The sequence below is a fragment of the Eumetopias jubatus genome, unplaced genomic scaffold (assembly GCF_037043125.1).
Source record: "Eumetopias jubatus isolate StellerSeaLion01/CBP00866 unplaced genomic scaffold, mEumJub1_p1.0 scaffold_3, whole genome shotgun sequence".
Taxonomy (NCBI): domain Eukaryota; kingdom Metazoa; phylum Chordata; class Mammalia; order Carnivora; family Otariidae; genus Eumetopias; species Eumetopias jubatus.
In genome coordinates this window covers 44,479,783-44,501,074 of record NW_028274809.1, presented here as the reverse complement: position 1 = coordinate 44,501,074, position 21,292 = coordinate 44,479,783, and the positions used below count along the sequence as shown (strand labels likewise).

The window sequence follows — 21,292 nt, the reverse complement described above, 5'->3', positions numbered from 1 at the left end:
TGCTCAGCCGGAGGCCTGCTTCTCCCTCTCCCACTCCCCCTAGTTGTGTTCCCCCTCATGCTGTCTGTCTCTCTCTCAATTAAATAAATAAATAAAAGCTTTAAAAAAAAAAAAGAATGAATTACATAAAGAGTATTTGTGAGGCACATAGGTGGGCAGACCTGATGGGAGAAAAGACACATTGGGGGTTGTTGGATTTTTTTGGAGAGGGGAGGGGGCTGATAATAATGTAATATAAAAGAACCTTGCTCACTGAGGGATTTCTCATGACTTGACTATTTTGTCAATTTTCCCAAGGATGGTACATAACTGGTACCATTCTAGAAACACAGGACAGATATAAGAGAAGTTAATTCATCACATACAATGGATGCCTTATGGCATGGTTTTCACACTTAACATGACCCAGAATCACTTGGAGGGTTTGTTAAAACAGACTGCTGGGCCCCACCCTCAGAGTCTGACTCTGAGGTAGGGCCCCAGATTCTGTATTTCTAACAAATTCTTAAATGCTGCTGATACTGCTAGTGCAAAAATAACACCTTGAAAACCACTGCCTTAGGGTACTAAGACTTAATTCTCTGGTGGTATTCTCATTAAGGCTGATATAAAGTATATTTTTATTTTTATTTTGAAAATCATTCATACTCATTAAATACAGAAAACAGACGAGTAGAAAGAAGTAGCATCACCCTTACTCCCTCCATTCAAGGCAACATTATCTTGGTATGTTTTACTGTGGTCTTCTCTGAATAAATGGAGTATTCTTGACTGAAACATACATAGGAATGTAAGCAAACACCATACCAACTGATACATGTCATGGAGGCCAAAAGGCACAGTCAATTCACTCAGATGCAGTATGCTAGAGCAATAATTCTTCTCAGGCTCCTATGAAAAGGTGGAATTTCTCCTCACTGATAGTAAAAAAGGGCAGCTCACCAATCCTTTCATATCAAAATTAGTCTTGTGTTATTAAACTTGAGTGATTCTTGGTCAACTAGACCAAGTATTTATTGAAATATTTTCAATAATGGTATGTAAGCAACATATTTTCTAAGCCCTTTCATTTCTGAGAATATTTTTCTTTTACAATTATACTAAATGACAAATTGGTTGGGTAGGAAACTCTTAATGACTTGATTTCACAACTTTCTCAATCCATTGACTTCTGGCACTTAACAAACTCTGAAACCAGAACTGATTTACATTCCTTGGTTTATAACTTGTATTCATTAACCACTCCTTCACCCCTACTCCCTAGCCTGAAAACGTACAGTTTTTTTCCTTAAAGCTTGTAATTTAGAAAAACTTACCTAAGCTTTTATCTAGATGTGGTTCTCTTTTCAATGATTTTATCTGAAAGAGTGTGTTTCCCTTAATTATACATACCACAAGTTTGAGAGTTTTTTGTTTTTAATTAAAGAAAGTCATCTTTATATCAGGCCATTATTTTTATTCCAAGTGCTAGATTTACTTTCCATGAAATATCATTCCTTTGTTGGGTTCCCAGTATCCTTCTTTTGCCTTAATTACCTCAAAAGTTTCTTCTCAGCATTTTCATTCTTGTCCTTTTGCGGTTAGTGCTTTTCAAATTTGTCCTTCACAGATACAGCTTCATTATCTGTAATATTAAATTCAACTCCTTCTAATCTATTGCCCTAAGGGGAACATCAGTTTTGCTATTCCCCTCACCCTTCCTTATGTTGCTTGTTGCCCTTTCATCTGAGCTTATTGTCTCCTCATGGGCTGTCTTTCCTATTTCATGGGAGCTACATCTTTTTAAGTGTTATTAAATATGCCCAATGTTGTTTTTATTTTCATTTTTCCTGGTTCCTTTCACATTCACAGGGCAGCTCTTCCTTCAACATTTCAATTATTTTCCTTCCCCTTATTCTGCACTATTTTTTCAGGTTTTTGTTTTTTTTTCCCCAGTATTTTCCTCATGGTAACACTTCCTTGACAAAGAAAGCACAATCAACTCATGTTCAGTAAATGTTAACGAGCCAGGAGGTACACATTGCCCCTTCATCCTGCTTTCTAACCACAGCTGCTAGTGGAATCCCTTCCCAAAATGACATACAAGATCTAAGCAACTCCCAGTGCCCAAGAGGCTTTATCTAGTTTGGTTCTATCAGAAAAAGAGGGGGGCTTCTTGTACACCCAATGACTAAATCTCTGAAACCCCGAACGCGGTATCTTTGAAATTCTTCCCTTCGGCCTCCTACTACCTAAGTCCTACCTTTTCCTGCCATGAAGACCCATTCTGACCTCTCACTTCTTTAAAGGCTTGTCTTTGGTATAGCTAATGTCATACAATTTTCCCCTTTTCTGTTATTATTTCATGTTTTTCCAACTCTACATCAAGTTATTCAAGGCCAGAAACATTTAAGACTTCCTTGAAATTACACAGAAATAAAAGAAATACTTTGTCAATTGATAAGAAATGCATTTTCAGAGAACTTCATAAAGTATCCAGACACTTTTCATAAAGTATCCAGACACTTTCACTAAGGTGAGATTTTGTGTAATAGATACAATTTAGGCAAACACATCCCCAAGACTCAGTCTAAGAATCCCTTAACATTCCAGTTTCTTTTCTGAAGCTTTTGGAAGCAATCAGTTTACTTTTAAGTAGAAAAAGGGCTCTGTGTAACAACAGCAACAGAAAATTCATCCATTCTGTTGGTTAAAAAAGTTTGCTAAGTCAAGAAGCTAAAAAAGTATATAACATAAGTAAGAACATATTCTTTTGGGTGGAGATCGTCTAAAAGTGTTATAAGCAAATACTATCTCCTAAACCTGCAAGGATCCAAAATCCAAACAGGATTTTGTTTCAATGAGTTCTACTATATGACATTCATCGCCTCACTTCTGATCAATAATGATTAATTTATTTTTAGTAAACTCACATATTAATGATGAGAGTAAGATAGTCTACTTACCCCACCCATTGTAATTCCATGAATAAGTGCAACATATGGTTTCTGGCAAGAACCTAAAAAAATAAAATAAAAACAAAAACAGAGCTATAATTAATTACAATGTTTAAAATACATTCACTTTTCCAAAATCTCATGTTACATGAAATCTGAATGATTTCTTTAGGAAATTTTTGCAAGAAATACCAAATTGGCTAAATACATGGCTTCTAAAATATGTTCTTTTTAAAATGTCAATCCCTACACAATCCTGATTGTCTATTATCATTTAACAACTCAACACTTCAACTTAAAACAAGTGAAAGCCTTTCATAACTCAGCTTTTGAAAAATATAATTAAGATTTACCTTATAAGCCATGGATGTCTATGTACACAGTCATATTTTAAGGAACCTAATTTGTTTTCAATACAAACAGAAGTGCAGCATACAGTAAAAAGCAAGGACTGGGAGTTAGAAGACCCAGATTCCAGTCTCATCTTTGTCATTAACTAGCAAATCAACTATATTCAATATATATACTGGCATTAGGTATATACACATTTATACACACACGTTAATGTATTGTACATGTGCATATCATATGTATGTATATGATTTATAGGTAAGTTTCCTCATCTATTAAATAATGAGATTAAATGTATGGCCTCAGAAGTGCCTTTTAGCTCAAAAATTCTGTAAAATTTTACTGTGTTCCTTTTCCTTTTTTCTTTTTCCTCTGAGAGGGGGAGTTGCTTATAACAAAAATGTAAATCACCGAGCTTCTGTTACTGCTTGTTGCCAATATTACTTCCTTACTGAAGACCAAAATAAAAATTCAGTTTTTGGGGTTTCTGTTTTGGTGTTTTTTCGGTTTTTTTTTTTTTTTTGATGGAAGTATAGTAGACACACAATGTTACGTTAGTTTCAGGTGTACAACATAGTGATTCAACAAGTTTATATACATTATGTTATGCTCACCACAAGTGTAGCTACCACTGGTCACCATGCAATGCCATTATGCTACCATTGACTATATTCCCTGTGCCGTACCTTTTATCCCTGTGACTTACTCATTCCAGAACTGGAAGACTGTACTGCTCACTCCCCTTCACCCATTTTACCTATCCCTCCACTCCACTCCCCTCCGGCAACCATCAGTTTGTTCTCTGTATTTACAGGTCTGTTTTCTGCTGTCTGTTTATTCATTTGTTTTTTAGATTCCACATATAAGTGAAATCATATGGTATGTCTTCCTCTGACTCATTTCACTTAGCATAATACCCTCTAGATACATCATGTTGTCACAAATGGCAAGATCTCATTCTTTATGGCTGAGTAATATTCCATGCAATGTGGAAGGATTAAAACAGCAGTTTCAATCCATCTAGCAGTTCTGTATTTCCAGCTTGCCAAATGAGCCATCAAGTCACAATTCTAGAATGAGTTTCACTCATATTTGCAAGTTTGCAACGTCTATAGTCTTCAATCTTGAACTATAATTCCCTTCAATCTTGAACTGTAATTCCCTAGGAAACTATAACTCCCTAGAAACTATGGAAAGAAATTTCTCTATTGATTGGGATGGAGATACATACACACACCCCATTTCAGAGAGAGAGATATATATATATATGTACATATATATATATTTCAGATATAAAATATTAGAAGCTAACTGATGCGGGGAATAAAGCGAGAATCTGTCAAATTCCTTATTAAACACAATATATCATTACAATGTATAGAAATTAAATCTTGAAGGCTTTCTCTCTGTATATTTATATTTAGCAAAACTCTTTAAACTTAGAGGTTTTCTCCCATCTCCTTTTATTTAGTATAGAACTGCACTAATATAGTAGCCACTAGACAAATGTAGCTATTGAAATTAAATTTCTTGCTCACACTAGCCCCATTTCAAGTTCTCATTAACCACATGAATAAACCACTCTAAGTAAACCTGATTTGTAGAATTTTAGACTTAAAGAAGTGAGAGATATCCATTCAATCTGGCTCACTGAGCTAAATCAAAAAGTAGCCTTTTTTCCCCACTCCTACTTCAAATACATCATAATTCTATGAAAAAAAAAATTTTTTTAAGATTTTATTTATTTATTTGAGAGAAAGAGAGAATGAAAGATAGAGAGCACGAGAGGGAAGAGGGTCAGAGGGAGAACAGACTCCCTGCTGAGCAGGGAGCCCGATGTGGGACTCAATCCCAGGACTCCAGGATCATGACCTGAGCCGAAGGCAGTCACTTAACCAACTGAGCCACCCAGGTGCCCGAAAAAAAAATTTTTTTAATGTACATCCAAGTTCAAAGCCAAACAAAGGAAATCCACCAGTGCCAGAATAAACTCAAAATCAATAGCTGAATGAAGCTACAGCCAGTGACTATGAGTGAACGTGTATTTGATTTGAGTCAGAAATAAATTCTGGCCCACATAACTTATGAAATGGACTACCTGCATAAAAGTTCATCCTAGGGAGCTACTAGATTCACAAAACATGACTAGAAAAACTATCTGCTAAGCCAGGAAGTGAATAAATTCCTTCCAAGAAAGGGAGAGAAAAAGCCAAAGAAAGTGGATGCTCAAGCAGATAATAAGCACCACCACTATCACAGAACAAAAAAACAAAACTCCCCTAACAAATTTGTAATAGAAGTAATATCTGTAAGTTGGTAAAAATGTGCCTACAAAATGATTATACTAAAAATTGAAAGTTTAAAAGCTTTCCTATGGACATCAGAAATAAGACAACATATAATCATTCAACATTACAATAGAGGTCCCAGCCAAAATATAAGAAAAGTCATAATATAAAGACTGGAAAGACAGAAGTGAAAAAAATTATGTACAGATGGTATAATTGCCTATGTAGAAGCACCAAGAGAATCTACAGAAATATCATTAGAATAACAAATTTCAGCAGGGTTGCAGGATATAAGAACAAACTCTAAAATCCAAAGCACTTCAATATGCCAAAAACAGTAAATTATAAAATGTAACAGTAAAATTACCATTAAATGTACTAATAAAAAAAGTAAGCTACCTTAGAATAAAACTTAAAAAAAAAAGGCAGCAACATCTTTATGGATAAAGTTACAAAACATTATTAAAGGACATAAAAACTCAAATCTGATTAAAAGTTCCAAACTGATTTAGGGTGATAGTTACACAAGTTTACTAAAAGTTATTGAATTATATATTTGAAGTGGGTGAGTGTTATGGTATGTAAATTATGATTCTGCAAGTTTTTAAGTCTGCATAAGTAAAGAGATATGCCATATGCATAGATAGGAAGACTCAATATGAAAGATGTCAATTCACCCTAAATTAATCTATAATTGTCATTCCAATCAAAACCTCAATGGAATCTTCTGTGGAGCTGGAAAAAATAATTCTAAAACTCATATGGAAGATCAAAAGCCCAAGAGCAGCCAAGACGATTCTGAAAGAAAACAAGAGCAACTTACACTGCCAGATAGAAACATATCTTAAAGCTGTAATAAGGGAGTCACTGTAGTTTCATCATTAAGTACAAACAGACCAGTGAACAAAATAGCCCAGAAACAGACCAGGTCGCATATAAGAACTTGATATATGACAGAAGTATCATTAAAATCAGTGAAAAAGGCATGAACTTTATAATAAAAGGCATTACAACATCTGGCTTTCTAGCTGAAAAATAAAAAGTTAAATGATGTCACATGCAAAAAACAATGCCAAGTATATTAAAGACTTAGAGTATAAAGAAGCAAAATATCGAAGCTATTAAAAGAAAATATGAGAACACCTTAATAACCTCAGTGTTACTAAGTGGGTTTTTTTAAATGCAAAAAAGCAGAAATCATATAGGAAAACAATGGATACATATCAACTCATCAAATAAAAACGTGTATATACCAAAAGATAAAGTAGCAAAAAGAAGTGTTCTTATAGTACATATAATCTACAAAAGTGAGGAATCCAGAATATATAAAGACCTATACCATCAGTAAAAAAAAGACAAACAATTCAACAGAAAGATGAACAAAGGATGAGAAGAAAATCTAAATGATTATTTAACACAAGCAAACAACTTCTATCTCACCAATATTCAATGAAATGCAAATTAAAGTTACAATAAGATATCAGATGTGCAAAGTTTACCACAAAAAATGATGGAAAAGACATGCAGAAAATAGTCTTATGTTTTAGAGAAGAATCTGGAAACAACTGAAGACATATAAAGTATGATCCATTCATTCTGTTTCTATTATTTCTAGAGAAATTTTTGTACATAGACACTAAGGGGATTTACATAACAATCGGTACTAGTAAAAATTTGAAATAACCTAAAATGTCAATTAATGTAGAATAGATAAGTCCAGAGGGGTATATTCATAATACAGAATACTATGGAACAGTTACATTCCATGTTATTAAAAACAACTTTGAGGGGCGCGCCTGGGTGGCTCAGTCGGTTAAGCATCTGCGTTCGGCTCAGGTCATGATCCCAGGGTCCTGGGATGGAGCCCCACATCGGGCTCCCTGCTCAGTGGGGAGCCTGCTTCTCCCTCTCCCTGCTGCTCTCCCTGCTTGTGTTCCCTCTCTGTCAAATAAATAAATCTTGAAAAAGAAAAGAAGAGAACAACTTTGAGTGGTATATACAGTAAAATATTACTTATATAAATTTCAAAAACAAAGTAATAGCATTTTTGTTCATAAATATGTAGCAAAAATACTAAGTATGGTCTAGTAGGATACACTAAAAATTAATGACAATGGTTACTTCTTGAAGAGAGATATGGTTGCTTCTGGGGAGAGAAAAAAATGGCACTGAGGAAAGCAACAAAGTGTACTGAAGTTTAAAACCTGTAGTATTATAGTTCTTTCAAATAAATTTTAAAACATCAAGCAAAAATAAAATATTAATGTCTGTTCATTCTGGCTGGTGGGAATGTAACTATTTATTATATTATTCCCTGCAATTTAACATTTGAAACACATTTGATAAAAAAGTACTGCTTCACTTCCAGTGAAATCTGGAACATCAACTATGAAGACACTTTCATCCCAGAGTTCCTCAAGAATTAAGAAATGGTATTTCATTCTACATAGAAAACTGAGGCCCAAGTTTTTTGTTTTCCAAGAAAGCCAGTCATATGATCAGAATCCATGTTTTCATATTGATTGCAGGACAAATAGTAATTAAGTATAGCTTACTAATATTAAAGTGTGAATTGTCCTGGAATGAGCCGAAAAATCAGCTTTACTTATGCCTGACATAGTACATAAAAGAGTAAATAAAAGTGTCTACTGATAACATTTTTAACAATATTGTGCAGCTCATTTCTTGATTCCATTTTCAAAGCTCTCAGTGGAACACACGTACCAATGGCATTGTTCAGCATATATTCTTCTCTAAAGAAATCTTGAGCTATCTTCTGGTTTGCCTTTCCAGATTCGGAGATCGCTACAAGAAAAAAAAATGAAGGAAAGATTACAAATTTTTTAAAAAGTGCTTTCTAGTGGGGCGCCTAACTGGCTCAGTTGGTAGAGCATGCCAAATCTTGATCTCAGAGCTGTGAGTTCAAGCTCCATGACGGGTATACAGATTACTTAAAAATAAAATCTTTAAAAAAAAAAAAGTGCTTTCTAGTTAATACAAAGAGAATAAATTTAAGATATTATGATATTAAATCCTGGGGAAACTCTAGAATGGTTTGTTAAAGTTTTGAAGTGTCCATGCCACAGACACAGTTAGCCCTAGATCCATGGTCCAGTGTCAAAACTTAAAGGCAAAAATTCTTAAGGACTTCTTAAAAAGTGTTATACCTCATTTAGAACTTATATATTGTCACAAAATTCATTTTGACTCTTTTCTGTAGCACCTGAATAAATATTTGCTGGATATACATTTCAATGGTAATATGGCTTAACACAAAGCACATTATACATACAGAAAAATATAAGTACATGTGTGCATGTGTGTACATACACCCCCAGCTCTACAGTATATTCCATCTAGTCAAGCATTTCTGCCACATTCATTTCACCATAAAACATTTATTGAGCATCTACTGTATTCCTATTCCAGTCAATAGTATGACTACTATCAAACAATTCTCTTCCATACAATGCAAGCTCATATGCCTTTCTGTCTTTAAATCTTAGGAGAATTATCTGTTAAAATACAAATTAAAATATAAACATATTTCTTCTTCTATGGGAAAGAGTTACATAACAATTGTTGACTACAGATTTTTAGACTGATTTTAGAAGCCTTCAAAATGTTCCAAATGTTCACTTCTTTTCCTGGTTTTTAAAAGAAAGATTTGGTATCTATTTTTGTCCTTCTGGGGATTTCACTGATATACGTACACCCCCAAACCCTCATCTATTGTTTCTTATTCAGTCCTTACCACTACTTAGCAATTCTAAAAGGACAAGAGTGCAAATTATATTGCCTATGGAATGAAGCTCTTTTACCTCAAAAATCTTTGATTTACTCTTTTATTCTAATCAATTAATTCCACAGAAGTTAAATAAATTACATTCATAATCGCATTTAAAAAATTTTTTTCTAAGTGCCCATTTATCATCTTGGACTATGATCTTTAAAACAACTAAATTTCCTGGAATTGAAGACCACTGCTTTATACACATTAACTAAAATAAATCTGTAATTTGTAACTGTATTTCTAAACATCAATATAAAGTTACACCTATATGCAAAAATAGCTCACAGTTAGAAGCTATAAACAATACATAAGGCTCTGCCCATCTGTAAACTGACAAGTTCACAGACCCAACTCCAGAAGAAAGGTTAGAAAGAAAGGTTAGCTTCATGCTGGAAAACAATATTTTAAAAAAATATTCATGTTGTGGGCAAAACAAATCCAAACACAATTCGGTTAACAAATCTAAGCAATTAAAAAATTTAAGAATTAAAAATAGAATAAAAATTGGGGCGCCTGGGTGGCTCAGTCATTAAGCGTCTGCCTTCGGCTCAGGTCATGATCCCAGGTTCCTGGGATCGAGCCCCAACATCGGGCTCCCTGCTCAGCGGGAGGCCTGCTTCTCCCTCTCCCACTCCCCCTGCTTGTGTTCCCTCTCTCTCTCTGTCAAGTAAATAAGTAGAATCTATAAAAAAAAAAAAAAGCAAACAAAAAATAAAAATAAAAATAGAATAAAAATTGATAGAATTAAAACATTGGGGAGGGTATGTGCTACGGTGAGCGCTGTGAATTGTGCAAGACTGTTGAATCACAGATCTGTACTTCTGAAACAAATAACGCAACATATTTTAAGAAAAAAGAAAAAGAAGAAGATAGCAGGAGAGGAAGAATGAAGGGGAGCAAGTCAGAGGGGGAGACGAACCATGAGAGACGATGGACTCTGAAAAACAAACTGAGGGTTCTAGAGGGGAGGAGGGTAGGGGGATGGGTTAGCCTGGTGATGGGTATTAAAGAGGGCACATTCTGCATGAGCACTGGGTGTTATGAACAAACAATGAATCATGGAACACTACACCAAAACAAATGATGTAATATATGGTGATTAACATAACAATAAAAAATTTTAAAAAATCACAAAAAAACATTAAAATTCAGTTACTTTAAATTTAATAGGTATCTGAAATTATATCCTAAATCAAGCTTGTTTCTTCCCATTCCAAATATAATGGTTTATGTAAACTTGTAAATTTGGAAAATAGATCAATCCAAACCATACTGCCTTTAACACAATACAAAAAAATATATTTATATATACGTGTATAGAGATACAGAGATATACACATACACACATGTATATAAGACACATACAGATACACACCCAAAAAAAAAAAAACAAAGAAAAATCCCTCCCTGGACTCTATCAGTTCCATAACAAACAAAATACAAAATGCAAAAACAGTTTTCAGTATATACAAAATAATGACAACCAGTGGTGAGAGGTACATGACTTTGATCCTGAGACCAAACATTTCTTCTCTCTTTAATAGTTAAATGTATACAGATTGACCTAAAGAACTAGAAAAGAAAATCTTTTTATCCCATCTCAGCATGTTTACTTAAACACCTGTGAAAATGTATTAACAACAGGATGAATTCTATAATTAAGTCCATTCTTGCTTTGGGATCATGCACTGTGGGAAAGCACGGGCACAGTCAAGGAAACACATGAAGGAATGTCGTATTTGGAGAACGACAAGTCAGATTGTCAGGTTATAAGACAAATTAAACTGCTGAACATCAGCTAACCTAAAATAAAAAGTGGACTCACATAGCATAACAGGACATTTTGTTTAGGATGATTCGGGGAGAAAGACAGGATATATGAAGGGCACATACGTAGTTTAAAAAAAAAATGCTATTCTCATTTTTCTAACATTTAACTACAATGGCTAAGTCATTATAACAAAAAAAAATTCTTAAATGTAAAGCAAATTACGAAGTATTACAAAAATTTCCTATTAGTTTTATCAGTCTATTGGAGGGAGGGAAACATTTAGGTTGGGGGGGTAGTTTTTACCTCTGATATCACCCCCAGCACAGAAAGCCTTTCCACCAGCTCCTTTTATAATGATCAGGAAAGTTTCAGGATCTTGTTCCCAATTCTATCCAAAAGAAAAAGATGGTAAAAGCATATTATAAATACAAACTACAAAAAAATCTATATGCATATATATGCATATATATGTACATATATACATCTGTATAGATAGATATGTATCAATACATATAAAGTACCAGCTTTATAAAGTACATCCAGAAGAATGGATCCCAACCTCATTTTCTTTTCTGACATAAATTAGACTATCTCAACAAGTTGCTAGATGAATACATTTTGTGATCCAAATTGCATGATGGCATCTGAAATCTTTGCCATGACAATTTTGATACCAAAATGAAAAAAATATGGGCTTAAAAATATGTTACAGAAGCTTATATATCTGGTGAAAAAAACAGAGCAAGAACCTTTCTATTGTGGTGATACAGGGCTCTGTCCTACTGACAAATTTATAAGCAATCGAGTGAAACCACTTATACTGATCAAATCTTGAAGTGATTTGAGGTGGGTAAGGACAGCCAATAAATAAGCAGGATGAAAGAGTCCAGAGTCAAGAGACCCAATGGAGATTCAAACAACAAATTCAACAACAATAGACTAAAAAATCAACAGGAGCTCTATAAATTCTACACTTGTGAATAGAAATATAAACCTACTTGGAAGAGATGTAGCTGGACAGATATGCCTGTCCAAAAGGCTAATGCAATATTGGACTACATTAACAGAAATACAGCATTCTAACATGGAAGTTTCTACTTTCCTCCACTATGGTCTAATTCCAATCCAAAACACTTGGCTTATTTCTCTTTATTACATTTAAAGACATACTATACGGTGTCCCAAACAGACACAACAGTATGGAAGAGAGACTCATCAAATGAAAATTAAGGAACTGGTAACCAGGGGAGAGGTAGTCTTCGTGGCTGACCATGTGAGGTACACTATTTCATTTCCTCTCCACAACAGTCCTGTGAGATATAATCATCCCCATTTCACAGCTGAGGAAAATGAAGAACAGAGAGATTAACACTGCCAAGCTACACAGTTAATAAAAAGAAATCCAAGTTTTAAATAAAGTAGTCGGACTGTAAGTCATGCTTTTCCACTGCACCATGTAGTTCACTTAGACTAGAAAAGCTTACGGCCTTCTCTAAAATAGGCTGGCCAAGCAGTTCAAAAACAGCTGACAAAAAAGCTGTCACATGGGGACGATGGGGACGCCTGGGTGGCTCAGTCAGTTAAGCATCTGCCTTTGGCCCAAGTCATGATTTCAGGGTCCTGGGAATGAATCCCACAACAGACTCCTTGCTCAGCGGGGAGTCTGCTTCTCCCTCTCCCTCTCCCCACTGCTTGTGAGCTCTCTCTCTCTCTGTCTCAAAATCTTAAAAAAAAAAAAAAAAGCTGTCACATGTAAGGAGATTGGATTTATATACTCATATCCCAAGAGGCAGAATTAGTACCACTGGTTAAAAGGTCAGAGAAGTACAGTGGCAAAACACAGAAAGAAACGTGGAGCTATGTAAAAGTGGAAGGGGCTATCTCAGGAAGCCATGAACTCTGTCACTAGGGATGCTCCAGGATAATCACACAAGGAAAGCACGGAAGACAAGAAAGCAACAGGGCTTGGGTGCTGATCCCAGATATTCTATGGAAGGGAATACCAGAAATGTTCTATTGAGATACACTTTTAAAAGGATCCATATAATTTCTTTAGGGAAATCACAAACCTTCAGCTGTGGATAAATGTGCCGAATCATACTAACATTCAGTGCATTTAGGAACTTTGGTCTGTTTAGTGTTATCACTCCTGCACAACCTTTTCTTTCCAATAGTACTTCTGCTGCATCCGTGTGCTTAGACATTCTCTGTGTAAAAAAAAGAGTAACTTTAGGATAAAATGCATTAAGGTTTTGTCACAAGCCAACATCAAACCACATACAGGTATACCTCAGAGATACTGCGTGTTCAGCTCCAGACAACCACAGTAAAGGAAATATTGCAATAAAGTCAAATGATTTTTGTTTTGTTTTCCCAATGCATATAGCAGTTACTTTTATGCAATACTGTAGTCAATTAAGTATGGAAGAGCATTATGTCTGAAAAAACAATGTACATATATTAATTAAAAAGTAACTTATTGAGAGGAAGATGATGGAGCAGGAGGATCCCTAGGCTCATCTTGTCCTACAAACACAACTAGATAATAATCAAATCATTCTAAAAACCCTAGAAATCAACCTGAAGACTGATAGAACAAACTCCACAACTAAAGGAAGAGAAGAGGCCACATTGAAGAAGCAGCCAAGTTAAATATGCAGTAAAATGTCATTAATTTTGGAAGTCTGAACCTGCTTGGTAATTATGTTAACCTTGCTTTATGACTGAATAAAGCTGACATTCCGAAAAGAAAAAAGTAATTTATTGCTAATAAATGCTAACCATCATCTGCACTTTCAGTGAGTCAGATTCTTTTCGCTGGTGGAGAGTCTTGCCTCAATGTTGGTGGCTGCTGACTGATCAGGGTGGACGGTACTGAAGGTTGGGGTGGCTGTGGTAAATTCTTAAAATAAGACAACAGTTAAGTTTGCTGTATTGACTGACTCTTCCTTTCACTATTTCTCTGTAGCATGCAATGCTGTCTGATAGCATTATACCCACAGTAGAATGTCCAAAATCCTCTCAAACTCTGCTGCTGCTTTATCTACTAGGTTTATGTAACAGTCTAGATCCTTTGTTGTCATTCCAACAATCTTCACAGCATCTTCACAAGTAGATTCCATCTCAAGAAACCCCTTTCCTTGTTCATCCCTAAGAAGCAACTTTTCATTCATTAAAGTTTTATCACGAAATTGCCAGAAATTCAGTCACATCTTCAGGTCTACTTCTAGTTCTTTTGCTATTTCCACCATTTCTGCAGTTATTTCCTCCACTAAAGTCTTGAACCCCTCAGTCATCCATGAGGGTTGGAATCAACTTCTTCCAAACTCCTGTGAATGCGGATATTTTGACCTCTTCCCATGAATTATGAATGTTCTTAATGGCATCTAGAATGATGAAGCCTTTCCAGAAGGTTTTCAATTTACTTTGCCTAGATCCATCAAAGAAATCACTCTCTATAGCAGCTATAGCCTTATGAAATATATTTCTTAAATAATAAGACTGAAAATCAAAACTGCTCCTTCACCCAGGGCTGCAGAAGAGATGCTGTGTGAGCAAGCTCCATAAGAGCTCTTGGCTGACCAGGTCACTGTCAACTAGCAATATTTTGAAAGGCATCTTCTTTTCTGAGCAGGCTTCAACAATAGGCTTAAAATTTTCAGTAAATCATATTGAAAACAGATATGCTGTCATCCAGGCTTTGTTGTTCCATTTATAAAGCATAGCAGATCTAGCATAATTCTTAAGGGCCCTAGGATTTTCAGGATGGTCAATGAGCATTGGCTTTAACTTAAAGTCAATAGCTGCATTAACCCCTATCAAGAAAGTCAGCCTGTCCTTTGAAGCTCTGAAGCCAGCCACTGACTTCTCCTCTCTAGCTATGCAAGCCTGTTTCAACTATACTGAAGATCTTGTTTAGTGTAGTCACCTTCACTATCTTAGCTAGACCTTTTGGATAACTAGCTGCATCTTAGACAGCAGCATTTGCTGCTTCACCTTGCATTTTTACATTATAGAGATGGCTCCTTTCTTTAAACCTCATGTTACTAACCTCTGCTAGCTTCAAACTTTTCTTCTGCAGGTTCCTCACTTCTCTCAGCCTTCACAGAATTGAAGAGAGTTAGGGCCTTATTCTGGATTAGGCTTGGATTAAAAAAATATTGTAGCTGGTTTGATCTATCCCAACTAAAACTTTCTCCGTATCAGTGAAAGACTATTTCACTTTCTTACTCATGTGTTCACTGGAGTAGCACTTTTAATTTCCTCCAAGAACTTTTCCTTTGCATTCACAACTTGACTAACTGGTGCAAGAGGCCTAGCTTTTGACCTATGTTGGCTTTTGCCATGCCTTCCTCACTAAGCTTAATCATGTCTAGCTTTTGATTTAAAGTGTGAGGCATGTGACTCTTCCTTTCACTTGGAGGCCACAGTGGGATTATTAATTGACCTAATTTCAATGCTGTTGTATCTCAGGGAATAGGGAGGCCTACAGAGAGGGAGATAAAAGAACAGGAGATCGATGGAGCAGTCAGAACAGACACATTTATTGATTAAGTTCACTAACTTATATGGGCACGGTTCATGGTGCCTCCAAAACAATTACATTAACATCAAAGATCACTGATCGTTGTTCACCAAAACAATAGTGAAAAAATGTGAAATACTGTGAGAACTACCAAAATGTGACACAGAGACACAGAGTGAGCAAATGCTGTTGGAAAAACAGCATCAATAGATTTGCTCTACTGATGCAGGGTTGCCACAAACCTTCAATTTGTAAAAAACACAGTATCTGCAAAACACAATAATATGATATATGCCTGTACATCGATGCAAATCTTTCACACAATGGTAACTCATCAAATGGATTCCTAGGTACTTCCGACAAAGATTTCTAAAATTATTTAATTCTGTAGATAAGCAAAATATACATACCAAAGGTATATACACAGTATATACAAAGTATACACATAGTAATTAAATCTTTTAATTTTTGAATGAATGGAGTCAACTGATTTATAATAGAACCTAGTCCTAGAATTACTTGAACTATGAATAATCAAGACAGTATGTTTACAATGCTACCCACTCACTCTGTTCGTGGACACATACATATTTACATATAGAATGTATCTTTAGATAGATACACAAGACACTGCTAAAATGGTTGCCTCCAGGAATGAAAATCAGACATATGAGAGAGGGGTGGGAAGACTTTTTGCTGTATGGCCCCATTGAACTTTTTGAATTTTGTACCATATATATTTACTACTTATTCAAACCAATATTTTAAATATTTAAAAAAAAAATAAGAGTAATAAATTAGATTTAAAAGGTACCAAGCCATTTCCAGAAGGGAATTTCATTAATAGGCTTCATTCCAGGGGACTTCCTTATTTGACTACAGGGTCCCCTGAACCCCTGTGATGATCCCACATGCGTGGGGGAGTTGGGAAGACAGGACAACATGCATATACGTGTGCACTGACAGCAGCCCCTATTTCCTGCTAAACCATACACTGGCTTCATGGAACACTCCAGAAGGTTTTAAGGAAGGGTTTTCATGAAGGCAGGCCCAGAGAGCCATGAGCATCTTTGTTCTCCCACTGGAAATTCAACTGTATATAAGGAAGAGCAAATGTTAAATCATTTAAAGAGAGCTATTTTTCATAGTTTCCAATACATAAATTTGTTTCAGTACACACTGTTGTAAAACAGTGTTTCTACTTATGTTCTTATACATCTGTTGTTGTGTTTATTCATCCTCCAAGTTCTGACTTTTAGAAATAAGTCTATTTTCTAATCTGTTAAAAAAAAAGTACTAAGCTATATGACTACTTTTCTTACCTTATTGGTACCCCTCCCCAAAAAAAGTGGTAAAACTACACACAAAAATCACAAAAGAAACCAGACCAAAAGGGATACCAAGTCCACAAGCAGACAAAGCCTTCCCCAGACTTCACTCTCACCTTCTCTTTCACAGTCCGACTCTACCAGCTGGAAGTGCCTGGCTTCTCAGATTTTCTTCCAAGTTCCTACTGACCCACTTGTGGTCTGACCCTCCAACTCCTCCTCAAGACCCTTTCATAGCTTCTGTCAGTATTGTGGAAGATCTTATTCCCATTATCTTTTATTCCATAAAACTGTAGGGGAGAAAAAATAATTTTCCCTCTACCCTTCCAGGTTCTTAGCTAAGAGCTCCCCTGTAATAAAGACAGATTAACAGTAGAAAATTTTCATTTCTTAAGGGGGCCCCACAAAGATGTGAGACCCAAAGGCAGCCAGGCAACAGGCTCATAAACCATCCTGAGCTAAGGAAAGAAACAGGGTCTGGGGCTTCAAAGGGGTAGGAAAGCAATTCACCAGGAAGTAAAAAGAGCAAATGTTTAGTTTAATATTTAATATTTGTTCTGCCACGCAGATAAGTCTTAAATATAAAAAAGTTACACTATGTGTATCCCTACTATCTTCCTGGTACAATCCTCCTTTCTAATTTCCTTCAGGCAGTTGAGAGGGAGGGAAAAAGTCTTTCCAGAGTCTGCTGGATCTTGATTGCCTTCAACTCAAAATAATTCACATGCCAAAGTGACAGATTTTAAGGGTGGTATAATCTGCTCCCCTCTGAGACTCTTCTTGCTTCTTGAGGTGGGCCTGTATTGCTATATACTTCTCTCTTATGACCACTTTTGCTGCATCCCAAAGATTTTGGACCATCATGTTTTCATTTTCATTTGTTTCCATGTATTTTTTTTATTTCTTCTTTAATTTTCTGGTTAACTCATTCATTATTTAGTAGGATGTTCTTTAACTTTCATGTACTTGTGGTCCTTCCAAATTTTTTCTTGTGGTTGTCTTCAAGTTTCATAGCGTTGTGACTGGAAAGTATGCATGATATGATCTCACTCTTTTTGAACTTGTTGAGGCCTGATTTGTGACCCAGTATGTGATCTATTCTAGAGACTATTCCATGTGCATGCAAAAAGAATGTGTATTCTGCTGTTTCAGGATGAAATGTTCTGAATATATCTCTGGAAGGTCCAACTAGTCCAGTGTGTTATTCAAAGCCATTGTTTCCTTGTTGATTTTCTGCTTAGATGATCTACCCATTGCTGTAAGTGGGGTGTTAAAGTCCCCTATTATTGCATTATTATCGATGGGTTTTCTTATGCTTATAATTAATTGATTTATATATTTGGCTGCTCCCAGGTTGGGTGCATAAATATTTACAATCGTTAGATCTTCTTGTTGGATACACCCTTTTATTATGATACAGTGCCCTTCATCTCTTGTTATAGTCTTTGGTTTAAAATCTAGTTTGTCTGATGTAAGTATGACTACTCCAGCTTTCTTTTGATGTCCATTAGCAGGACAGATGGTTTTCCATCCCCTCACTTTCAATCTGCAGGTGTCTTTAGGTCTAAAATGAGTCTCCTGTATGCAGCATATAGATGGGTCTCATTTTTTTTATCCCTTCTGATACCCTATGTCTGATTGGAGCATTTAGTCCAGTTATATTCAGAGTGATCATGGATAGATGTGAATTTAGTGCCATTGTATTACCTGTGAAGTTGGTGTTTCTGGAGATTTCTCTGTTCCTTTCCAGTCTTTGTGGCTTTTGGTCTTTCTTTCCCACTTAGAGAGTCCCCTTTAATATTTCTTGCAGGGCTGGTTTAGTGGTCACAAATGCTTTTAGTTTTTGTTTTCTGGGAAACTCTTTATCTCTCCTTCTATTCTGAATGACAGCCCTGATGAATAAAGTATTCTTGGCTGCATATTTTTCCCATTCAGCACAATGAATATATCATGCCACTCCCCTCTAGCCTGACAAATTTCTGTGGAGGGATCTGCTGATCACATTATCTATCTTCCCCTGTAGGTTAAGGATTTCTTTTCCCTTGCTGTTTTCAGGATTCTTTCCTTATCTCTGTATTTTGCAAATTTTACTATAATATGTCTTGGTGTTGGCCTGCTTTTGTTGATTTTGATGGTTCTCTGTACCTCCTGGATTTGGATATCTGCTTCCTTCCCCAGGTTAGGGAAGTTTTCAGCTATAATTTGCCCAAATAAGCCTTCTGTCTCTTTTTCCCTCTCTTCTTCTTCTGGGACTCCTATGATACGAATGTTCTTAAGCTTTATTGAGTCGCTGAGTTTCCTAAGTCTACATTCGTGATCCAATATTTTTCTTTCCCTCCTCTTTTCAGTTTCATTTTTTTTCTTTTTTTTAACGATTTGAGAGAGCACACAAACATGTGTGCACATGAGCAAGAGGAGGGGCAGAGGGAGAGGGAGCAGACTCTCCATGGAGCAGGGAGCCCAACACAGGGCTCGATCCCAGGACCCTGAGATCATGACCTGAGCCAAAGGCAGCCACTTAACCAAATGAGCCACCCAGACACCCCTCAGCTTCATTATTTTCCATAATTTTATCTTCTATATCACTTATTCATTCCTCTGCTTCTATCCTGTGGTCATTACATCCAGTTTTGCATCTTGGCTATAGCATTTTTTATATTGGCCTGACTAGTTTTTAGGTCTTTTATCTCTTTAGTAAGAGACTCCCTGGAGTCTTCTATGGTTTTCTCAAACCCAGTTAGTATCCTTATGATTGTTCTTTTAAATTCTGGTTCAGGCATATTACTTTTATCTGTTTTTATTAGATCCCTGGCCATGACCTCTTCTTGTTCTTTCTTTTGGGATGAATTCCTCCATCTTGGCATTTTGTCTAGGTAACTGTGTACGTGTTAGGAAAGCCTGTTACGCTTCCTGCTCCTGAGAGTAATGGCTTTATTAAGAAGAGGTCATATACTGCCCAGGGCCTCACACTTCAGAAAGGGTTTCTGGTATATGCTGTGTGCATTCTGCTGTTGTGTTTTCACTGCTCTTTCCTTCAGGTCAGTCCTCTGCAGAGTTTCTCCTTGCCTACAGTGGGGAATATTTGGACTTTGTTAACTGTGTGGCAAGTTTTAATTCGATGTGTTTTGGTCTGCTTCTTAAAAGCAGCTAGATCCTATTTCCCCTAGAGCTGAAGCTTTGCAGCACTCTATGGTCAATAGACTGGCAGGTGAGGGGGGGGGAGGTGTCTTCTGGGGGAGGGGCTCACTGCTCACTGCTGCTCTCTCAGGCACACTTGCCCTAGTGAAAAAAGCACTGCGCAGGGAGGCGAGGCTTGGTGTATGCAGCTCAAGCCTCCACTGTGGGCACTGTGCTGCTCACTGAAGCCCGTCTGTGTTGATGGGTGGGGGGTACAAATGACATCAGCCAGCTCTCGTCCCCAGAGAGGGGAGCTCATGCCTGCCTCTCTTCAGCAGACACTCACAAAAGAGAAAACAGTCTCCCCTCATTTGTCCCAGGCTTCTCTCAGATCCCTGCCTTCACCCTGTCTTTGTCCAAGCTGTCTGCTCACCCGGTGGCCCAGTGCTCCGTTTTATCTCAAGCACGCTGGCTGGGTTTCAAAACTCCACATTTTAGGGGCACAGCATGGTGCCAGTGTGCACTGATCCTCTGGGTGAGGGTCTCACCGGGCTGTGGCTTATGCCAGTTTGTCCCAGAAGGACAGCTGCATGAATGCACAGGGGCTTGGAGTTTACGGTTAAATGCAGCAAAAAAGCCGACATCCAGGTTAGCTGCCCTCAGCAGCTGTCTCTACTCCTGTGCTAATGAACAGGGCAGCTCAATGCTTGTTTGTCCCTGGAGAGGCAGTGCCATGTCTCCCAAATACACCCCAAGAGGGGGAACTGTCTCCCAGTGCAACCCAGGGGATCCTCAGACCACGCTGTACGCTCCTGGGCCTCTGCCCTCCTTCTCCACATAGCACCTCTATACCTGCCAGGCCCCACCCGAGTGATGGCACGAACTTCTACAACTTCAGACTTTGAGCTCTGCTGCTTGTAAAAACTTGCGATTATCAGCCCCTCTGTTTTGGGGAAGTGCTCTTCTTGTGCAATGCCCTGTGCCCTGTGTGCACACTTGCACTTGCACTCAGTCTCTCTTTCTCTCCTCTTTCCCTGATCAGGGCTCCCTCCCCTCCAAAGCACCCATGATTTTTTTCTCCCCCAAATCAGGTCTCCACACCTCCTATCTTCCACTACGTGGCCTCTCTTTTCCCTCTGGTTGTGCAGTTTGTTCTTTCAGTCTTCAGATGGACTTCCTGGGT

General features: G+C 36.9%; 1 protein-coding gene across 2 annotated transcripts in view; it reads right to left on the bottom strand.

Moving 5' to 3' along the window:
• Positions 1-21,292, bottom strand: part of HIBCH (3-hydroxyisobutyryl-CoA hydrolase) — a 106,347-nt gene that overhangs the window by 60,900 nt on the left and 24,155 nt on the right. For both annotated transcript variants that reach the window (XM_028122555.2, XM_028122564.2), the window contains 4 exons: positions 13,209-13,346; positions 11,443-11,527; positions 8,300-8,380; positions 2,946-2,998 (listed from right to left, as the gene is read on the bottom strand). In XM_028122555.2, coding sequence (XP_027978356.1) covers positions 2,946-2,998; positions 8,300-8,380; positions 11,443-11,527; positions 13,209-13,346 — 357 coding nt within the window. The remainder of the gene's footprint in view (positions 1-2,945; positions 2,999-8,299; positions 8,381-11,442; positions 11,528-13,208; positions 13,347-21,292) is intronic.